At 46.4% G+C, this 16,884-nt stretch overlaps 1 protein-coding gene across 3 annotated transcripts in view; it reads right to left on the bottom strand.

The window, feature by feature from the left end:
• CPS1 (carbamoyl-phosphate synthase 1) overlaps nucleotides 1-16,884 on the bottom strand; it is a 156,752-nt gene that overhangs the window by 111,602 nt on the left and 28,266 nt on the right. For all 3 annotated transcript variants that reach the window (XM_027887819.1, XM_027887822.1, XM_027887820.1), the window contains exon 3: nucleotides 11,846-11,952. In XM_027887819.1, coding sequence (XP_027743620.1) covers nucleotides 11,846-11,874 — 29 coding nt within the window. In that variant the 5' untranslated portion in view covers nucleotides 11,875-11,952. The remainder of the gene's footprint in view (nucleotides 1-11,845; nucleotides 11,953-16,884) is intronic.

Here is a 16,884-nt window from a genome sequence, read left to right as displayed (position 1 = left end):
TTCCTGTCTGAAGAGATCAACATATGCCACAGCAGCCACTGTGGCAGCTCCTGGAGGCTCAGTGGCCTCCCACCCATCCTGAGTGTTAAGAGTATTTCTCATTTTTTCCTCAGGGAACAAGACAAAGCCTGAAAACACAAAACAGCTGCTGCTTCAGCAAGCTACCTGAGAGGGACTTTATCAGAAATAAACATTTAACACTTGGTGATGGTTATGTTTATCCATGGTGGTGGGTTTGTTTTTGTTTTTTTTTAAAAAGTACCTTATGCTTCCAAGAAATAAGCAAAAAGTATATTTTGAATGCTTTACCATCGGGCTCAGTTTGTGTTTATCCCCTTTGTATACTGGTATCATCAGCAGGATGAAAAACATCCCAACTACTGTAAACCAAACACCATCTGTAGGAGTGCATGTCCCCTGAGAGCTTGCTGTGGTTTCAGCTCTCGAGAGCTGACAGCAGCCTCAGCGATCAAAGAGGTGACACAGGGACAGTACAAGAAGACAGATATGTTATTGCCCTCTGCCCAAATTATTTCATTTCTGATTCTTAACTTCTCAAATGCCCACAAACTGTGACCAGCACTGATGCTAAGTCCGTGGCTAACACGTGGCCAAACAAATCCAGCTATGGGCAGTCCTTAGCCCCATCAGCCTTTGCAGTCAGTCACACACTCATCTGGCAGTCCTGCTCCAGGCCAGCAAGTTCCCAGGACATACAGTTGATTTGTAGCTAGAGATTTTATTGCTTAACTTTTTTTTTTTTACATTGAGAAGAACAACACAGGTTCCTCACACCTTCTTGCCCACAGTGACCCAAGTCCTTTGGCCAAAGTGTCCCCTGCATCCCTTTAACTACACCTTGGGAAGAAACCTGAATTGAAGGCCAGTACCCACACCAGGAAATCTAAACCCCAAAAGTTACAACTTGCGATGTTGTTAGTGCCTAAAGAGAAAATCCCACAGAGCGGGAAGCAGATCTGCCCCAAAATAAGCACCTGAAGAAACATACCAGAGGCCCAGCTACGCTTTCTCCTGGCAGGGTTGCTGGCTTGGGGATTCCATGCTGAAGGGTGACAGTGACCGCAGCGTGGCCCCAGCAGGTGGCAATGCAGCCCAACAGCAGCAGCCAGCCTGCTGCTGCCAAACACGTCCCTGCACTCCTCTGCTGCTAAATCCGACCTCAGGAGAACTGGGATCCAGCTCTTGGGAAAGTTGCTCAAACCTAAAAGCCCACATGGGTAAGGGTGTGTTTGTATACTGTGGGAATAGTATGTATGCAGGAGACAGATGGAAACATGGAAGCCCTCCCGAAATGCAAGGCCTGAGGATCAGGGATGCTGCTAACACAGAAGTGACATTGCTTGACTTGGGTGATGCTCTGCAAGACCCCAGAGAAGATGAGGGGCTTGCTGTGCCAGTGGCCATCCTGGCACTGCTGGACACGTGGCATCTGGTGTCTGAGGGTGAGCATTGCCACCACCCTGGTGCCACCCCATTGCCCCAAGTGACCTTTGAAAGCAGAAGTTGAACGGGAAGGGCTCTGACTACCTAGGTCGTTGCAATGTATGGCTGCTCTGAGACCCAGAAAAGACCAGCACATCTTTGCATCCTGACAGATTTTTTTCTGTTTCAGAGCCAAACTCGCTCCCCTCAAAAGCTGTCAGGGAAAACCAGAACAAAACAGTTCTCCATACAGCTGCTGATTGGAGACAGAGCCTGCCATTGCCTTGTCCACAAAGCTGTGTATTCCCAAGTGTTCCCCCTGCCAGCTTTCATCTTCAGCACGGTGGTCCCTGCTGTTTCCTCCTGCAATAGAGCTGCCTGAAGACACTTCTGTTTTACCTCTCTCCCCACTTCAGTCACGTGCTTGTTTCTGTCTCCATGCTACTGCTTTGAGGGAAGAAGGGTGGTGGCTTTTACTCTGGATCATTTCACAAATCCAGTTTACAGCAGCACAGCAAGGGGAAGGCAAAAGCAGCTTATCCCAAGGAAACCTGTGCCCTCCCTGCCCCTCATGGGGAGGAAGCTTTTGAGCACAGCCTAGGACCACCTAAGAACAATCCCATCACCAATATTTGCATAATCTAAATGATAAAAGTTGCCAGCAGAAAGGAGAGGAGAAAATTAAGTTCTTTTTCATGTATCCCCCAACTTCAGAGGCACAAAAGCCATTTGTTTTTGCTGCCCTCTGTTCTGGACAGGACAGCTTCCAGCCACCCTCAGATGCCCTGCACTCCCCTCCACTTTCACCAGAGGGTAAAAGCTGGCAGATTTGGCCAAAATGGGCAATAGATCTTGTAATGACTGGCCACCCTCTAAGCCTGGGCATGACAGAACACTGCTTTGCTTCCTCTGCAGCAAGGAAGACAGCCAGCCATGCAGGAGGCACAGAGGCAGCGCTAAAAACAACCTGGAAGCCTTAAGAAGGGAAAAAAAAGAGCAGAACTGCAGGGACCATTTAACTCCGTCACCTCACGGCTGGGGAATTTCTCACCAGGAGGACACATGTCAGGCAACCCTTGCAAAAAGGTTATTTTGCAGCCATTGCAATTTGCTGCAGCCTTTGCAGTGTGTTGTCAGGCAGTAATCAAATCTATTGGTAGTATTTTGCCTTCTGTAAACCCCACTGGAACCAGGCCCACAAATAGTCACACTGTAGTATGCAGCTGGATAGCAGGCAGGAGCAAATGTTCCACATAGCGGCTGTTGGCCCTAATCAGGTGGAGTTGTGGATCATATTTCCAGCATTTGGCAGAGTTTTATTATAGATACTCCTCCTTAAGGATAACCCCTCACTCCTGAAGGGGAGACCACAGCAGTGCCAAACGGTTTCCTTGTTGGGGAGACCCAAAGCACCCTTTAGTTGCAGGAGTTTCCCCTATTCCCAGGAGGGCTTTGGGGCACTTTGTCACTGACACGTTCTACCTCCATCCTGACGCTCCCAGTAGTGGACAGGAAGGGAATAATTAAATTTTTACAAGTGGCTGAAAAAAATAAGAGAGGGATCCACCTCAGAAGATAAAGTTTAAGACACTTCATGAAAATCATCATACAGGACAAACTTTGGAAAGGGCAAATCCTACATCCAGGGATACCCTTACTGGGAATTTACAGCTCATTTATCACCATGGGAAAGACAACAAACCTCACCTGGGTGACAGCTACAGTGGGTCGCAGTTAGGTGAAAACCACAAGAAGATCCAGTACAGCAGTTCCCAGGATTAGCCTCCCCACCCCATCAGACTGCAGTGCTTCGTATTTGCAAGCCTGACAAATTCATCTGCAAACAACTGGGCTCCAGACCAGAAGCGGGAAGTTGCCAGTGGAAGCATTTGGGAATCCCTGGTGGTTCATCATCGTAGGGGATAAACTCACAAACTGTTTACACCACCCAAAGCTGGGAAATGTCGCGTTCCAGCAGGGCTGACCTCATGCTTTACAAGCATACGGAGAAGATAGTTTGATGTATGGATCCCCAGTGAGTACAAATGCGTCCAGGTTCTGGGAGCACACAGACCCTTTTTAAAACAGAACAATCTATCATCATCTTCCCCCCTCTCTTTTTGTTGTCTTCACAATGCCAGCAGATCCAGTTCCCCGCCTTTAAGCAGCAATAATCTCATTCATTTACTCCAGGAACCACGCAGCCTTCTGCTGAACAGTCTATGCATTCAAGTGTGGAATTACTGCCTTGGAAAACCCAGGACTATGATATCAGCACTTACTGCCCGCATCCCTGATTTGAGCCAGGTGGTGTCAGCAAGGGGGAAATAGACTTTCTCTGTAATTAAAAAAAAAAAAAAAAAAAAGATGGTTTGACATCCTTTCCTTGCTTTTCTCACTTGAAGATTTAGGTAGGATAGGTGCTTTATTGCAAGAGGGCCTGATCTGGGGACTCTCCCCTGCTGTGTTTTTCACAAAACCTATAAGAAAGGTGATCACCTTCCTACACTTCCTTCCTAATTTTGCTAGAATGATCCGAACAAGTCAAAAACATCACTGGGAGAATACAGAAATAGGGACAAGTAAGGCAAATCCTTAAGCCTCACCTTCTTAGGAAACCAAGCCAAGAGTGAAGCGTATTACTCAGAGTATGGAATTTGCAGTCAAACTATTCAGTTGGCAAATAGATTAGATATACCTGAACAAAACCCTTTAATGATCTGGACGCAGCTTGGATCTTCCTTAGATAAAATGAGAGGTAAGTTCTCCAATTAATTGCACCATTTGGAAAAAGAAGACCATGTCGCTTTGTGAGGCAGCTTTGAGAGCTCCACTAGAAACTGGGAAAAACTTCCATCCACTTGGGACCAAAGAGTTTGACTCAAGCCTGCAACATCTCTACCTAACACCCTGTCACGGGTTTGCTCTGGGTCAATTTTTCTCACCCCCCAGCACAATTGTTATAAGTTGAGAGAAGGTTTACATAGACAAAAGAGATCTGATAGAATAATATTAGGATTTATTATTAGCAAGGTAAAAACTAAAGAACTGTATTTATAACAATTCTAATTCGGCAAAAGTACTATGTATTTACAGAAATACCCCTCCCCTCTTTGTATCAGTTCAGGAGGAGAAACAGTTTCTATTTAATTTCCAGAGCTCCAGGTCTTTTAAATAATTTTGCAGCACTCAAAAGTTCTTCTTCTATTATCTCTAGGATGACAACTCCAATTCGTCGCAGCTGGAACTGTTTCTTTTTCTCTCTCTCTTCTGTGTCAGCCTCAGGGCTGGGCCTACCTCCCTCCTGGGCAAAGACCAGAGGCTGGGGATTACCCAGGCCCTGTGGAGTTTTCCATGGACTGCAAGGGGACGCTTGTTTACCATGGATCTTCACCACAGAGTCACAGGGGATAATGGCTTTTGAGTCCACCCGTTTCCTGTGGGGTCCCTTCCCACGGGAGAACAGTCCTTGATAGACCTCTCCGATGTGGGTCCATCCCTTGGACAACAGGTTTTCCATTCTCTGCTGTTCCTCAGGGTCACAAATTCAGCTGCACGAGCATGGATCTCTCACTCGGATCCCAACATCCTACCCGAGCTGTTTTGCTCCAGCGTAGCTCTCTCTCCATGGGCCACAAGTCTCCAGCAGGATTCTTGTTTCATTTCAGGCCTCTCACAAAGTCTCAGCTTCCTCGTGCATCCACTTACTTCAGTGTAAGCTCCTCTATGAGCTGCATGGGGGTCTCCTCACCTCAGTAATCTTTCACAGCTGGCAGGGGTTTTTAGTTTTCAGTCTCTTCCCTGCTGAAGGGAGAGAGAGAGAGGGTGGGGGGAGAGAAGGAGGTTTCCTCCTTTGCAGCTTTTCTCTTCTCTCCAGCAGCCAGCTTTGACCTTGAAGGCCTGTTATCTCTGCCTGGAATTTCTTCTTGTCTTTTTTTCTCTAAAGGCAGTTTTTCTCTAAATCTACCTGGAAAAACTATTTTCAGCCTGGGGGGAGACTGGGTTGGTTGGCAAACCTGTGACACACCCCAATAATTCTCCAAACATCATCATTTCATCAAAAGTAATGAAACCTGGAGAATGGGGCTGGAGGTGCTTTGAAAGCTGCCCAGACGAGACAACTCATTCCAGTGGACGTGCCTTGCCTGGGACTGGGACTCAGCAGGCAAATCTCCTTCCTCTGTCTGCAACTGCCAAGCTGGGGCTCTTCCAACAAGTAATTTGGCTGCTCTCTGCTAAGGTTTTCTTGCATTTCTTTTGCTCATTTTCCAGCATCTCTGAGGTAGAGTTTCTTGTTATCTCATGACAGAAGGTCCCCAGTTAGAGCTTGAAATCTGAAAATGCTTCTTTTGCACTTGGCACACCGCAAATAGCAGCATTTTTACAGCCCTTTCAAAAATGCTCCAAAGCTGCTGAAGAAGAAATCAGTACCTAAATCACCAAATTTACAAATATAGAACTGAAAGTAATGCAACATTAATACTATGGCTCCAACATTATGCCCTACAAATCTTGTGAGAGAGTATGTTGGCGGGGGTGGGGGGGAGGAAGTCTTAACAGAAGTGCTTCATTTCCCAGGAAGGAGCATCTGAATCATTTCTACTCTGACTGACCCGTTATCATTATGCTCTGCCATTGATTACTCCCTTTGCTTCATATGCCAGAAGTACTTCCCTGGCAACGGGATGAGCCTTGGCTGGATTAGCAGCCATCAGGAAAAAGGCAGCATCACACATCTCACAGACAGCTGCCGGCCCTTTTGCCACTGGAAAACTCACCGCTCCCTGTCTCTGGCTGGGCCTGCCAGCTCAGCTAGAGGAGCAAAGCTGGGCACACAACCTCACTGCTCCCAGCCAACAATGCCCAGCCCTGGAAGCTTGCAGGAGATATGCTGTGTGAAGGCAGGTCACAGGGACCTAGGATGAGCTGGAGCATTATTTGTGGGGATGCGGATCACAACCCTGTCCTTTGCCCACACGCAAGGCCACGCCGTATGAACCCCGAGGAGCGCACAGCCCACGAGCAAGGGAACTGTCAGAGGCTCCTTAAAAGGACCATGTAATTTTACTTAACTGCTGCAAAGGTCATTGGCCTGTGTGGAAACCAAGTAATAATGAAGTGCACCACACTGGCTGTCCAAGACTGTCAGAGAGCTGTCACAAACAGCAGGAATCTCTTGGCCATCACCACGACAGGCATCCCAAGAGCCCCGTAGCTGATGGACACGTTTTCTTTAGCTCCAGCTACATCACTGGACGTGACCTTTAGATATGACACAGGGCTGGGAGTCTTGCATGGGCACAAATTTAGGGCTGGAGGACAACACAGAGAGAAAAATCCAACTGGCAGTTTGCAGTGGCCACAGGAAGATGAAAAGCATCATCCTTCAGGAACAGACAAAAGGAGCAAATACATTTAAAAAAAAAAAAAAAAGGCATACTAGGAGTCTTCTCTGACCCTGAAACGGGGAGCTGGAAACCAAACCGAACCGTGATTTTCTTAAAGTGAACTGGAAGTAATAAAATTCTCCATATCTCTGTTTTCCAAAGAGGTTGAGCACTTTTTTTGCCTCATGACAACTCTGGGATGGTGTTGTGGGTTTATCAACTGGCCCCCCCCGGGTTGAAAATAGTTTTTTCCAGGTGGATTTCCAGAGCAAAATCAATCAGAAGTTTTAGTAACGCCTCTGCCAATTACATATTTAAGAAAATGGAAGAGAAGGGTTGTGGCACAGAAGAAAATGGAAGAGCCAGCGTAGCAGCCGGCCCTGTTGGGGCGTGCGCCCCCCACCCCGGGCCAAGTCTGGTCCAGGCAGGGCAGGCCAGGCCCCCTCCTCTCCTGTAACAGAGTAGAGAAAAAAACTTTAGAGAAGAACTTGGACAAGACATGCTGCAAAAGGAATTCTGGCAGAGAGATAATGGAGCCTCCAAGGTCAAAGCTGGCAGCCAGAGGAGAGAGAAGCCCGAAGGGGGGGAAACTCCTTCTCTCCCCCTCTCTCTCTCTCCCTTCAGCAGGGAAGAGACTGAAAACTAAAAAAACCCCTGCCACCTGTAGATGATTGCTGGAGAGCAGAAACCCCCCTCTGCAGCTCATGAAGGAGCCTAAGCTGAAGCAGAGGAGTGCATGAAGAGGATGTGGCTCTGTGGTGCTGGAGACCCGTGGCCTCTGGAGAGAGAGACCTACGCTGGAGCCAGTCTGCCTGGGTAGGATCTTGTGATCCCAGGGAGGGATCCAGGCTGGTGCAGCTGAATTTGTGACCCTGAGGGACAGCAGGGAATGGAAGAACTGTTGCCCGAAGGTTGGACTCGTGCTAGAGAGGTCCATCAAGGACTGTCTCTCATGAGGAGGGAACCCACAAGAAACAGGGGTGGACTCAAAAGCCGTTATCCCTTGTGACCCTGTGGGAAGACCATGGTGAGGCAAATGTCCCCTTGAAGTCCATGGAAGACCCCACAGGGCCCGGGTAACCCCCCAGCCTCCAGTCTTATCCCAGGAGGGGGTAAGCCCAGGCCTGAGGTCAACATAGAAGAGAGAGAGAGAGAGAGGGAGAGAGAGAGAGAAAGAAAGACAATTCCAGCTGTGACGAATCGGAGCTGTCATCCCAGAGATAATAAAAGAAGAACTTTCAAGTGCTGCAAAATTATTTAAAAGACCTGTAGCTCTGGAAACAGAAAACAGACTGCTTCTCCTCCTGAACTGATACAAGGGGGGAGGGGTATTTCTGTAAATACATAGCACTTTTGCCTAATTAGAATTGTCGTACATAAAGTCCTTTAGTTTTTATCTTACTAGTAATAAATCCTAATATTATTCTCCCCAATCAGATGTCTTTTGTCTGCATAAACCTTCTCCCTATGCACTGAACCCACTTACCAGACTGCCTGGTTGTATTTGTGTCTTTGCTTGTATCCTCACCATACCGCTGTTTCCCATTAGGATCTTTTTCCCCTAATTTAAACTCTAATCATGCAACACACAACACAGTGTGCTAGACATTCTTGTGGCCCCTGAGACATCATTAGAAGCAACCTTAGCTGTGAGTTGCTCTTTAGAAACCCATCTGTAGTAATGGATCTTCAAAATGAAGTGAATTGAGATACCATGATTTGGAGGATGTTCAGCTTAAAATTCCATGAAAGGAGGCCGTGGGGTGGTTTGGTTTTTTCATAAGAGTAGAGTATTCGTGACTTTCTGAAAACCCAAGACTGGTCTCTGAAAATCACTTGTGACTACTGAAATCCTTGGCCAGTAAATAACAATTAGCATCCTCCTCACTGAGCTAAGGCTGACAGGGAAATCAGGTCTGCATCAGAGGGAAGAGCAACCCCCAGTCGCTGAAGCTGCCAACAACACATTCCTCACAGCAGATGTTGTCTTATCCCAGGAGCTGCCACTGCCACTTTCTGCTGGACTGTTTTCTTCATCTGGCTAATACTGAGCTGCAGCTGCAATAAATACACCACTCCTCTCCTTCCAGCAAGCAGAAAGACCAGAAGAGCAAAGGCTCACAACCATGCTGTGGTTTCAGCTTTCTCCTTCCCTTTGAAAAGACAGGACTGTGGGATGAGACACACTTGTCAAGTTAATTATTAATTGGGAAATGTCAGTTTTGAACTCTACTGTGAAGAAAGCAGATCTGATAAGTTACATGTGCTTGGAGTGGGGGCATGGTGGTTTTCAGCATTCACCACCCTCAGATAGAGAAAAAAAAAGTGTGCTACCCAGGATTATCAGCACCCTCATATGAAGTGTTAAACCCCACGGCAGACAGAGCTGATTACAGCTCTTTAAGTACTACCAAAATTATAAAAGCCCAATCTAATGTTAAAAGAGACAGTATCAATTGCTTGCAGATCATAAAACCCACAAATGAGGACATATCTCCAACTCCAACATCAGCAGCAGGCATAAATGCGACATTCCAGCCTCACACCTCCCGCTGGTTATTATGTCATTATTGAAGGCAGAGCAGCCCCTCTCTTCAAGCCACCCTGGAAAGGCTGTGCTAAACTGACATCCAACTCAGGAAGAGGGAGAAGAGAGGCACTGGCAGGGGGCTGCTGACGTGACATCACTTCCCATCCTTAGGAAGACACATCCAACAAGGGAAAGGTTGGATGGCCAAAGCTGTATTTCCAGATGCCTTGATTCTCACATTCCCCAATTATCTCATTATGGTTTCAATATGATTTTACTGTAATAAGAAACCTGCACACCCATTGCAGGGAACAGCACTGGAACTGGGAGATGGTATCTTTCTGTAACTGCTGCACAAAGGCTAGGTTCCCAAAAGCTTGTAATTCAAATCTAAACAATCTCCTCCATCCCTGCCAATTCACTTAAGGACAATAAGGATTAATAAAACATCTTGATCAGTCATTACCTGTGTATAACATTCAAAAGGGCAAATCAGAACATACACAAAATGATTTCACAACAGTTTCTGAAGGAGAAGCACTGGTTTGTGTTCACTGCAGCACAGCTAATTTAAAGAAGTCATGAGCGTGGCGTGTGTGTTTCAGGATCCAATCTCCCACCTATTTCAGAGCCTTCAAAACTACGGAACTGAAGACCTCTTCCACTGTACTTACCACTGTCATTTAAATTGTCTTTGCCACAAACACTCACCCAAATCAGCTTTGGCACTTGGGCTCCAGCTGTACATGCTATTCCCACTACTATGATCCAAGAGTTCTCAAGCAGGAAGGTAGAAATAACCCTCTAAGCAAAAAGGGTTAAAAGTCACACCCAGAGCAGCCCACAGCCAATTGTTCCAGTTCTATCAGCTTAACAGAGTTGCTTGGGATGATGAGTTTGGGACAAAAATATTTAAGAAAAGTAACAGACATTTCTGAACTACCTTCGGGAGTAACAGTCTTCTAACGTACGTCATCAGCCTCTCACTGGCAGCTGTGAAGCACGTCATATTGCAAAGCAGCTGACTCTCACAGAAGTTTAACAGGCAGGAGAAAAGCTCTCAGGGCTGGCTGTTCAGGCAGAAGGGGCTGAATCTGAAGCCTTGCTCGTATCACTCTTTAAGAGGCCACACCAGGCACAGAAAGCTTTCTTAGGATGTTCATAGGGACAACCTCCTCCAGGGGGTCCTCCAGCCCTTGTACTCTGCCATCTCACCCAGCCCCACAGGATCTCCAGTTCCTGGATCCAGCAGCACCTTTTGTGAGAGTTAGTGTGTATTTCCCATTAACAACCCCTGATCTCATAAGTCACACAAGAAGCAAAGTGACATTCTTGAGCATCACCATGTCACTTGCCTCCCTACAGCTAAATAAGGGGTTCAGCAGCAGAGGTCTATTTAAAGCCACCATAGCTACTTGATAGACCCTGGAGGAGAGACATTTCTTGTGTCTACATCACTGCTCCCCAAAAAACGGGCTTGCACCCACGAGCAGCTTCAACGGGAAGATTTCACAGTGCTTCCCCAAGGTTTGTTTTCTCTCACACAGAGGGAACACAAAAATGTTACGAGCACAGCACAGAAGGTCAAGCACCGTCACAGCCAGTTTTAAACAGCTTGGCCAGGTTTATCCACCGGCTACAGTGAGACCTTCCTACCTCCTGTGAGAAGCAGTTGGAAGCTAACAGTGTGCTCTGTCCCCTTGGACTGCAGCTTGACTGGTTTCTAAGTCTCCCCTCTCCAGCTAAAAGCATTAAGGGACCCACATCATCACCTTGTGACATTTATGAAAAGAGGCTCTTTACCCCCGACTGGCTGGAGGAAACTGGCACTGGGGATGAAAATCACCAGGAAATACCTGTTAACTCTATGGAAGAATGAAAGTCCACGGGCAGCACTGAGCTGGGATGGCTGGGAGGCTGGACCAAAGGCACAGCATCAGTTATAGAAGCATGCTACAGCTGGGGTGCCACAAGGAACAACAGACACAACGGCCTCAAACCCCCAAACCTCCAATGCAAAACGTTAGCTCCAGCTTTCCATGTCAGCTCTCTGCGTACAGACACGTGTTACACAGGATGCTCAGAAACACTGTCATAGTGATTCATGATAAAGGAGGAGCTCATCAAATGCTTTATGCTCATTTGTGTCCTCTCAGGCAACCACAGAACAGATTATATTCCAGACATTTGTGTGGATCTCTGTCAGGGCTTAATAAGCCTTGACAATGCTACTTGCATTCTTAAAACAGTTTTCTGAAATATGTATAATATGATTAGTTATATGATAATGTAGTTGTAGCCCCTCTCCCCACAGAATATCCTCTTCATGGATATGATTCAAAATGCACAAGTAGTATCTGAAACCTACACATTTTGGTGTGTCTGGGCATTTAGCAGTATTTAGGCAAATGCAGATTGCATGCTTGGCAGAGACAGGACTTCAGTGACAAGGACAGAGAACATATGATCTCAAAGTGATGCTCACATCTCCAAGCTCCAAGTCTTGCAAGTCATCCACACCTCCAGTCACTGAGAAGTCTTATTGATGGCTGATGAGAAGAAGAGGTGTAGATTGTGACAGTGCCAGATTTCCTAAAAGCAAATCGGACATTTAAGTTATGTGAGATTTCAAGCCCAGATGATCCCTAACAGAAATCAGAAAAAAAAAAGGGGGGGGGAATAAAAATGGGAAAGAGAAGAGGTTAATACCCTTTAAGTCACAATTAAACCTTCCAGGTAATGCAGATATGTGGGGACTATGGATCATATCCTGAACTCTCCTTCAATTCCCTTTCCAAGCCTGAAGTCACTCCATCTCCTAGTAGATTAAAATGGGACCTAAGAAAGACACAATTCATTTTAAATGGACAGTAATTTAACTCCTCTGCTGCATGCTCCAGGGAAAAGAGAGGAAGGGAAAGGCAGGAAGTATGCAGCTCACAAACAGGCTGTGGAGCCCTGAAGAAGACACAGGAATCCCAATTGCCCAGAGCAGCGCCAAGGGGGATTTTATCCCATTCAATGTGAGAGAGCACACAGAGTTTAACAGCTTATCCAGTACCCAACGTTATGTGTAAAACTCCATAGGACCCCTCCAGGCCCAGCAGTTAATGCTTTCCTTGGTAGAGAGTCCTGCCTGGTGGGATTCACACAGTCTGCCTCCACTGCAGCCCTGCTTATGCATATCACTGTTACACTTAGCCAAGCACTTGCATTTCAGAGCCTGGTTGCTGGGTGATCTATAAACGGGTGCTCATGCCAAGGGACCCGAGGTGCCAAGAGAATGACTGAAAGCTTTACAGTACAGTGGAAAGCAAACTGCAAAGAGCACTTGGGTGACACTTTCTTCCTGAGGGAATGATGGCGCGGGGAAGGTGAGCCCCCTGAACGTGAGCTGAAGGCAGCCCCCAAGTCATCCAGCAAGACTGAGAAGCGGGCACACCTTGAGGAAGCGGCTCCCCCTGCAGTCAGCCCTCCTGGGGCAAGGCAGGGGGTGGCGGAGATGCACGCAGGCTCTCCGAGGAATGTCTTGTATGTGCCACTGCCAGTTGCTGGGGGACACTGACATCATCGGGGACAAAATTAGAAAACCTTGAGCAGGAGGGCAACATGGCACAAGTGCTAAGTCAGCCACAGGCTATATGTGGCACACCAGTTGGTGCCTTCTTTCCCCTTCTTTAGATACTCATTCCTCTGCCTTCTCCTTCAGCGAGGTTTGACTTCAGCCTACACTGCCCTGTGAGTGCTTTGTGCCCCTGGCTACATTCAGGCTAGCAATGCCTTATACAGCACTGGAAGGAGCCAAGAGGCAAATCCTCCCTCCAAAACATACCCATCTCCTCCCCCGAGCCAACAGAGCCCTTCATTTGTGCATGTAATCCAACCTTTGTGCCATTATATAAAGCTGTTCCCAGTGTTCATCCCTATTTCCTATCACCTGCAAATCCCTGTCTGTCTGATGGTAACAATCTCCTCTCATACTGTGCCCTGCTCCCAAACCTGCCCCACCTTCCTGGGGACAGGGCACCCTCCTCAGACCAAGACCTCCAAAACGTGTTGACCTGGCTGTTTATTGGGCTTGACTCTCTTCTACACGAGTTTCTGCAGCTTATCAGGGTGTCCTGCAGCTGCATCTTGGATAGCTTGGATTGCTTTTTGTTGAAAGTGCTTCCACGTTGAGTACTGAAAAAGCCAAATCATTAGCAGATTCATTAGGCACCCCGCTGCACACAGAATTACAGCTGAAGCCGAGATCTTGAAAGTTTGCTGACAGTGGATCCTGGGTGTCTGACTTAAAGCCTGAGGTGAAATGGACCAGCAGTTCCTCTCTCTTTTATGGCCAAAATTACATGTTTAAGAAAACACAAGGGTCTCTGCAGCATCTTGGTGTGGAAAAATGCACCCAGTCTCTATCAGTTCAAGAAATGCTGAAGCACAGCAAAACGTATTACATATTCTTTCCAAATCTGTTATGAATTATAGGAACTCATATATTCCTAATAACTGCCTAAATTCCCAGTTCCTTCCTGGATCTCATAAGGTTTTTGGCCTCAAATAGTCCTCCAGCAACAAGGTGCACAATTAAACTGGTGTTGGAAAAAAACCATCATTTCCATGTATCAGTTTTAAATTTCATTGAACCTCCCTTGTTTGCATTCAAAACACTTCTCTGTGAGTGTCCCTGTAATTCCTGTAACTCTGGATAACAGGAGCACTTCCCACTCAACGGGCTCAATCAAGTAGGTGGTTGTTTCAGACCACTGCAATCTTTCTCAGAGATCACTGCTTGCCAAATGGTAAATTGTACATTTGCAGTTTTTCCTGCTGACATTGCAGCCGCCCAATCTTCAGAAGAGGAACACAGCAAATATTTAACAGCAGCAGGTGTCAGATGGGAGTTGATCACTGGAAAGAGAAAACACACTGGACAGCTGAAATGATAGCAGATAAGTGTGCATGGGTCACATTTCTGCTATATGCTCCAAGAAAAGATAGGAATATGCTGACTATACTTAGGTGTTTGTAAACAGTCTCTATTCTCACACCTTGCCTGAAAGCAGACTCCCACCAGAGCCTTTTGAGTGATCAACATTTCCCCTGGTGCTTGATCTGGCATCCTGCCATGAACTCAAAAATACACATGGGAAGTTAATTGCATTTACAGGCATTTTAGACAATAGCAAAAGGCAAAAGTCTCAACGGGAGATCATTGTGAAACAGAGCAGAAGCAGAAGCACTCACCCTTTAATCCAACAGCTCCAGGGCTTTCATGGTCCCCCGAAATATGGGACACCCTGTCTTCTACCTCACTGCATGTCTCCTTTCTCCTGGAGAGAGGCCTGGCTCCCTGGGCTACAGGAAACCCAAGACAGGTCCCTCCTCTTAAAACTGGACCAGAAAGGCAGATAAATCTATGATGTTCTGTGCCAAGACCAGAAAACTGACTGGGTCCAAATCCTTAATCCAGCAGTTGAAATAAGGACCTGCCATCCTCCTCTGCACCTCTTTCATCTTCTCATCTGATCAATATACAATTATTTTGGGTCAGCAACTCACAAAATCTTCTTTACTGGCAGAATGAAGCACATCCAGACACATCTACATTATGCAGAGACAGCATAAAGTTCATCCTTCATTTCAGAAATCCTGTCCTCATCTTAAAAATACATTTGATGGCAGCTTTCAGGCTTATTTCAGTGGAAATCTCAGGTGACCACAGGAATTATTAGACCACCATTGGTTCTTTTTTGCTGTTGGTGTTCTCACAGGTGCAGTGATGAATAAAAATTGTTTTAGACTATTTCTACCCAAGTTACACCTCCAGGACCCACTCACTGGATTTCACTGGAGTTTGGTTTGTGCAATGTAAACCATCAGCATCACTGGACATCCTGCCACCAGGCCCCTCAGGGAACGACACCCTACAGGCTCCTGCAGCGCTGCAGGAGAGTCCATGCTACCACCATCCCAAAACCAGACTGGCAGAGCAGGGATCCCTCCACAAAGCACCGTGGAGGCACCCAGCAGAGCTCATACATCATAGGCTTTGGCCTACAGGCAGAGAAATAGGGAATTAAATCTCTCCTTGTCTGTGTTCCCTAAAGCAGAAACTGAGCCAAGGCTTCAAATTAGATCCATCAGTGTAGATCTATTGATTCAAAAGGGATGACTCAACTTCCAAGAAGTCTCTTGCTCAAGGTCGTGGGCTGTAACAAAGCAGAGCTCTGAGCACAGGTTTTCTTACATGAAAACACACCCTTAGCCATTCTCCATCCCTTTTTTTTTGGTGTGCATTTTTTTTCCTAAGTTTACTTTCCTTAAAACACATTAAACTAAAATGGAAGTCCTTGGATATCCTGTCAGACTTTGGATGCATAGGTGTCTGCCTAGGCCTTCAGGCTTTTAACTTGTAGTTACAAAACACTCCACAGTATAGTTCATGAGACAGAAATAAGGGCCCCACCAAACGCCTCGCACTTACTAGCACAGAACTTGAGGGGTCTGGGGAGTAAATGGGAGAGGGATTGCTGGAGAAGGAAGGAACAGGCAGAACTCCTGGATTTTTTTCTGCAGAAAATCTCAATCTTGCACACCCAGGGGAACCATCAGGTTTGGCAGAGTTAGAAGCTGGGGTTTTTTTTCTGTGCAGGAAAAAGTCTTCCGAAAACAGAAAAGCCATCTTATCCTGAAAGTTGTGTCTCCTGGGGAGCATGGGGAGCAGGGAGGAGACTGAGGAAAGATGGACAAGGGACACAGGATAGGCAGGCAAACAAGGTGAAAACAGGCCACAAATGCCTCCTTGGCCCGATGGCCAGTTTCCATTAATAAATACATTACAAAAGGAAACCTTTCATGTGGGAAGACAAAATCCAGCTGATCTCCACATTCTAATAGGGCACAACTTATCCCTAGGAGAAGAAAAAAAAAAATAAGAAAAAGATTAAAGGAAACAATTTTCAAATTTAAACACAGTCTTACCATGATGGAAAGGAATAATAACTCCTGAGAGACACTCAGGGTCATGTCAGGGAGAGAGATGCCTTGGCTGAAGGTACTGCAGTGTTTTCCATATCTGTCTGCTTTATTTTTAAACACCCAGAGCCTTTGCTTGATCAACACTTCCTTGAAAAAGAAGGAAGCAGAGGAGGAATGAGGGGCTGTAGGGAGAGATGCAAATTAGGTTGGAAAATAATGATCTTCCCTACCATGAAAGTCAAAATACTTACTTGAAACCAAATCCTCCTGGAGTGCTATCCATGGCATGGGGGGAAAGGGGAGGGAAGAAAAGAACGAAGATTTATTGCTTAAGCAGAACTGAAGTTCTGATGAGAAAAAGAACCATTCAATCCATATGTGAATGTCAGCAGTAGATTTGAAACTGGGCTTGTTGTATTTCCCTCTCCTTTGCACGCATAAAAATGACCAGGGAGATGGTCTGGGTTTTTAAAGAGGGAGAAAAAAAGCCACTGAAGTTCCTTGATCTTATGAAGCCCTGAACTCTTATATTCCATTTATAGCTCGAGC

The sequence above is a fragment of the Empidonax traillii genome, unplaced genomic scaffold, assembly GCF_003031625.1.
Source record: "Empidonax traillii isolate 1590-97213 ecotype Southwest subspecies unplaced genomic scaffold, ASM303162v1 scaffold223:size1722714, whole genome shotgun sequence".
NCBI lineage: Eukaryota > Metazoa > Chordata > Aves > Passeriformes > Tyrannidae > Empidonax > Empidonax traillii.
The sequence above is the reverse complement of the archived record's forward strand: the minus strand, read 5'-3'. Positions and strand labels throughout refer to the sequence as shown.